We start from the raw sequence: 5419 nt of genomic DNA on the forward strand, positions 1-5419 counted from the left end.
AATATTGAAGATAGAGGGAGAAAATCAAGCTGGGAGAGTCAGATTTCTACAGTCCTCCCCAGCAGGACCCAGGTGGGCTACTGGGGGTCCCAGAAGCAGATATCAGCCAAAAAGATGAGCTTTGATAATCAGAGTGAGGCTATGGTGAGACTGAGTGACACTGCGGGGTGCCAAAAGAATCTAGGGTTGTTGGAATGCTGACAGCAGACAAAAGTAAGATAAGGTATCTCCTGACACCACCCCCTTCCATTTGCTCTCAGACGGGGCTCTTTGGAGAGGATCTGCCAGGCAGAACTGAGGTCTTAGGCCACCTCCACCTCTATGTAACCTCAAACAGGCGTCATCTTGTCTCCTAGCCTCAGTTTCCTCATCTCTAAAATGGGGACACATCAGGATCTGCCCTCCACAAGTTGCTGAGGGCCTGCCCTGGGCAGCCGGTAGGTGGCGCTGATGGGCTGGTGGTTGGGTTGGGGGAGGCTCGCATAGGGGCTCTGGAGGCCCCAGTAGGGCACTGGGGAGACCTCCCCTGATTCCCTGGAGGCAGAGCAGAGCTCTTGTCTTTGCAGGAGCTGCAGATTCTGCGTTGGGTATCTTAGAAGCTTTGCACAGGCATCTCCAGCTCAGTGGGAACCAAACGCCATCCTGTCTCCCCACCTCACTGGTGTCACCATCTTCCTGGGAGCTGTCTGGATAACCCTCTCCTTGGCCCTCACCTTAAATTTGTCCCTGAGTCCTATCAGGGTCACCCTCCATCCCACACCATCTCCCACCTGGGTGAGCATGGGAACCTCCTCTCCCACTCCCTCCGATTCCCCTCCACTACAGCTAGGAGAGGCTTCTAAAATGCCAAATATAGCCCAGTATCTGCAACTTGCAGGGTCCTCAGCCCTCGGGATAAAGTCCAAACCCCTGACAAAGCCTGTGAAGCCCCTCGAGGCCCTGTGGGTCTGGGGCTAGCTCCGGGCTGCAGCCCTGTCTCTGGTCGCAGTCCGGCATCCACCATGGTCCAGGTGCACTGAGCTGCTGGCCCTCTCTCCCCTCCGCTGGCTCCTTCCTCCTGACTGCCCGTTTTTCCCTGGCCTCTCTATGCTTCCCGCTGGCATTGACGATAGTGTCCTGGAGAGCTTGGCAGGGAGGGCTGCCTTGGTTTCCTATTGTGTGCCCCACCTAATGCTGGTCTTGGCCCTTAGCAAGTGCTCAGTACACCCATGTGGAATTGGGTGGTGAGGGTAAAGGGAGGAGGAGAGAAGGGCCGAGACCTCCCTGTGCTCAATGAAGACAGGGACTTGAGCAAGTACCCAGTTTTAGTACTTCCCAAGATGTGTACAAGAGGCCTGGGGCCAGCAGAACTCCTTGCCCCTGCCCACTCCCCTCCAGTCTGTGGAGTCCAGCCCCAGCTGCCCAGCTGTGAGGCCTCCATGGCTCAGCTCCTCATCTGTTAAGTGAGGACAGTGGTCGTCCCCCTCACAGCGAGGCCACGTGGGTTACATAACTTTTTCTTAGGGTGCCTGGCCTGCAAGAAACCCCTAAGAATGTTCTATATTCCTAGGCCCACTATTATTCTTAATATTACCCAGGAAAGGGTGGTGAAGCGAGTAAATAAATGAATAGGCAAATGAATAAATGAATGAATGGCACCCTAGCCCCACTGTCTCCTGGGTGGCTTCAGGATCCTTGAGGCGATTGGCTATGTAGGTTCCCCTCAGGTAGGACCTAGGTGAGCTGGGGAGTCTTAACTCACCCAGGGTAGGCCTTAAGGTTGGGCACACCCATGTGTGGGCTCTGCCCTGGCCTTAACCAAGAGAGGGAAATGTTGACAGGGAAGAAAGCCCTGCCCACCAGGCAGCACCACCCACCTAGGCTATCCCCACCCCAAGGAGCCCCACCCACCTGGGCTAGCCCCACCCCCAAGGAGCCCCACCCACCTGGGCTAGCCCCACTCACAAGCAGCCCCACCCACCTGGTTTAGTCCCACCCACCTGGTTTAGTCCCACCCACCAGGCAGCTCCGCCTACCTTGGCTATCCCCCTCTGAGTTCTTGCCTTGATTCTCCTGTTATTGTCCGTCAAACCCACATCCCTACAAAGCAGGAAAGTATGCTTGGGAGAGGCTAAGTGAGTGGGGAACCAGCCCAAAGCCAGGCATCCAGAGTCTCTCTCACCTGAAGCTGACTTCTTCCCCCACCTTGGACAGAGGGCGGAAGATGCCATCCCCACTGAACCCAGTGCTTTCACCAGCCATATTAGCTCCCACTCACCCCCCGTCGTGGAAGCCTTGGCCGTCACACCTGCAGGGCCCAGGGTGTGCATGGCCTCAGGGATGGCCTGTTCAGCTGCTGGGTTACTCGGGTCCAGGTGCCTCACCACCTGCTGAGCTCTATGTGCTTTCTGGACACTTCTGCTCATTGCCTTTGGGCTCAGTGAAGAGTCTGGAGTTTATCTGGAGTGAGGTGGCCGGGTCTTGGTGGGATCTAAGCAGGTAAGAAGCAGGGTCTTTCTTATGTTTTAAGGATAGCCCTGTGGCTGCTGGGTGGGGGACCAGCTGGAGGGGCAGGAGCGCAGCAGGTGACTCATTACAAGGCTGGGGCCATCATCCTGTGAGAGCCGGGCATGAGCAGTGCAGGTTGGTGGGGCTGAGGGTACAGACCAGTGGGACCCACAGATGGCTCGGGAGTGACCGAGCCTGTGCTGAGCTGCCCAGGTCCCCTCTGGTGGGCACCTCCTACCCGGAGCCCCCAAAATGGTGCCAAAGCTAGACCACCACACAGCCAGAGGCCTCCAGGCCCCACCCACGACAGCCCAGCTGGCTTCTGCCCAGCCACTGTCACACACAGAGGGCAGCCATCCCCATGGTCCCTGGAGGCGGTTGAGGGCCACTGTGCCTGGAGTCATCTGTGGCTATAAACCAGGAGGAGAAGGCTGCCCACCCCCTGCCCCAGAGATGGGGAGGCTGGGGCCGCCCGGTGGATTTGGGCAAGGCCCAGGTTCCAGGATCGTGAGGTGAAGACGTGAAGGGACCCTGGAAGCCATGGGGACCCAGGCACAGATCGGTGGCCTCTCGTCCTCCCCATGGTCAAGGAGGTCAGTGCCTTCCAGGGGTGGGTTATGGAAGGTAGTATCTTCCTTCTCCTCAGAGTCCATTCAGGAGCAGGAAAGTTCATCTCAGACCCTAAATCCAGCCACGTCATGTCACGCTTAACACCTCTAACAACCTCCCCTGGCACTTGGGACAGTGTCTGGCTCCTTCCCTTGGCTCGTGGCCCTCAGGGTCTGCGTCACACACACCCCAGCTCTCCCGATGGGTCTCTGCACTCACTGTTGCCTCCGCCTGGAAGTTGCTTTCCTGATGTCATCGTCTCCATGGTGCGTCCTTCCTGACCTTCCACCTCCACCAGGTGCTGACACTTCCAACCTCTTCTCTTGGATGGGGGAATGCCACCTGCTGATGTCTGATTTATTCATCCATTTTCTTGTCTGTAGTCTGTCCCCCTTGGGGACAGGACTGGTTGCTCATGTTCATCCGGCAGGCTGGACGCTTCGTGGAGGGCTCCAAAGCTGGCAGATCCCGGGGCCTCCTCTGTCTCTCCCAGGCCCTGTGTGTTGCGGTGAGAGGAGCATTTGTGTCTCTGTGGTTTGCTGCTGGAGCTGATGACCGGGAGAGAAACAAGGGAGACAAGGGTGTCCAGACAGGTGTGGGGCTCAGCCAGGAGGCAGAAGACGTGGACATGTCCTGGGCCAGGAGGGTCACAGATGCGCCACTAGGCACTCTGTGTGGCACTGGGAACAGGAATTCTGGGAGTCAGTCTTCAAGGGCGGTGGGCATTGCTCACCTGGGAGAAGCCTTTAGAGTGGGCGTTGAGCAGGCCATTAGCTCGTGCCTTGAGGAGGTGCATGGGCGGCATGTGCTCTCCACGGAAATTATGTGGGTGCGCATGGATGTGGCTCTGCGCTCACCTGGGTGAGGACTTCTGGCCGGTGCCGGGGCACTCGGCATGACCCTGGCAGAATCGAGCTGCCCTGACTGTGAAAGGGGAAGAAGAGCATGCCTGACCCCCCACCGGCACCCCACCCCTCACTGCTCCACCTGGGGCCTGCCTCTGGCGGTGGCTGGGTCCTGGCTGACTGTTGAGACTGTTGAGGCCCTGAGGGGGTGGGGCATGGGAGTTAGGAGGACTGGCCAGGTGGGGCCCACTATACACCCACCCCCAGTGTCAGGAGCTTCCACTCTCCTCCTCCACTTCCTCCTCATCATCATCATCCTCACTTGTTGAGGACGTCCCGTGTGCCAAGTGGTTTACATGCCCAGCCTCATTTAATCCTCAGAATGACTCCATGAGGTAGCTACTAAAACCTCCCACTTAACAGATGAGGAAACTGAGGCCCAGAGAAGCTCAACAAGTTGCCTAACTTCCAAATTTCCTCTCCCAAGTCTCCTACCCTCTCCTCTTCCTTCTCCTCTCTCCCATTCTTCCCTACCTCTTCCCTAACTAGACAATTTTTTACTGAGCGTCTCCCAGGTGCAGGCATGAGCCAGGTGCTGGGAAGATCACAATGACCCAGCTTCTTCTGGTCCTTTCCTTAGCTGGTTAGAGGCTGGGAGGACACGCAAGTTCAGCTCCAGCCGACTGGGGCATTGGTGGTAGCCCCTGGAGACATTGTGCAATGGGGCTACGAGGCTGAATCTGGCTCCAGGAAAGCGTGTTGCAATCCATGAGTGATGTCTGCCAGGCGCACAGGCATGGAGAGTAGGCACCTGTGCTGTCTTCTTGTAGACCCTAGACTGGTGGGGCCTCTGAAACATACCCAGACACTGTGCTGGGTGTGTCGCATGGCCCTCCCAACCAATTCAGTATTTTTCTCCCCATTTTCGAGGGAGAAATCTAAGGTGTCAGAATGTAAGATTCTCATCGGAGCCCAGGCTCCAGGGTCCCTGGTTTTCTGTGACATCATGCTGCAGGACCCTGTTTCTCTCTTTGCTTTGGCTGCTGGGGAGCTCAGAAGGGAGCTTTAGGCTTGCTCTCAGCCACCACATTAGCTCAGGGGTTTGGGCATTTTTGTCACTGGCTCCTTTGGGCTCTGTCTCCTCCCTGCTGTGCTTCCCGAGGAGCAGGCCGGATGTAAGTTATCGACTATAAATAAAACCAAGACTTCCGTTCTGGCTCTCACTCTAGTTTCCTGGTGCATTTTTTTCTTTAAAGTTCTTAATCAAGGGAGGGGATACTCCTAACTGAAGATGACATCAGCATCAGCTGGCCCTGGGGGGCAGGCCCCCAGCCCCCAGGCCCATGTGGGCCCTGAATGCCCCCATTATGAGGGGTAACCTCATTACACAAGACGCGCTGCACGGCGGAATTTCAAATGGGGTTTTGTGGTTTCTGCCCTTTGCAGCAGAGCACACACAGGCAGCTGCGGCCGCCTGG

At 57.0% G+C, this 5419-nt stretch overlaps 1 protein-coding gene across 1 annotated transcript; it reads left to right on the forward strand.

Moving 5' to 3' along the window:
* The first annotated feature begins 2018 nt into the window (after window positions 1-2018).
* On the forward strand, window positions 2019-5164 carry MYEOV (myeloma overexpressed). Its single transcript, XM_003282477.4, is given in 3 exon segments — window positions 2019-2478; window positions 3134-3394; window positions 3480-5164. Coding segments are annotated over 2 exon segments (888 nt in total). The 5' UTR covers window positions 2019-2478; window positions 3134-3297; the 3' UTR covers window positions 4271-5164.
* The last annotated feature ends 255 nt before the right edge of the window (window positions 5165-5419 follow it).

This window comes from Nomascus leucogenys, chromosome 4 (assembly GCF_006542625.1).
Source record: "Nomascus leucogenys isolate Asia chromosome 4, Asia_NLE_v1, whole genome shotgun sequence".
Taxonomy (NCBI): Eukaryota; Metazoa; Chordata; class Mammalia; order Primates; family Hylobatidae; genus Nomascus; species Nomascus leucogenys.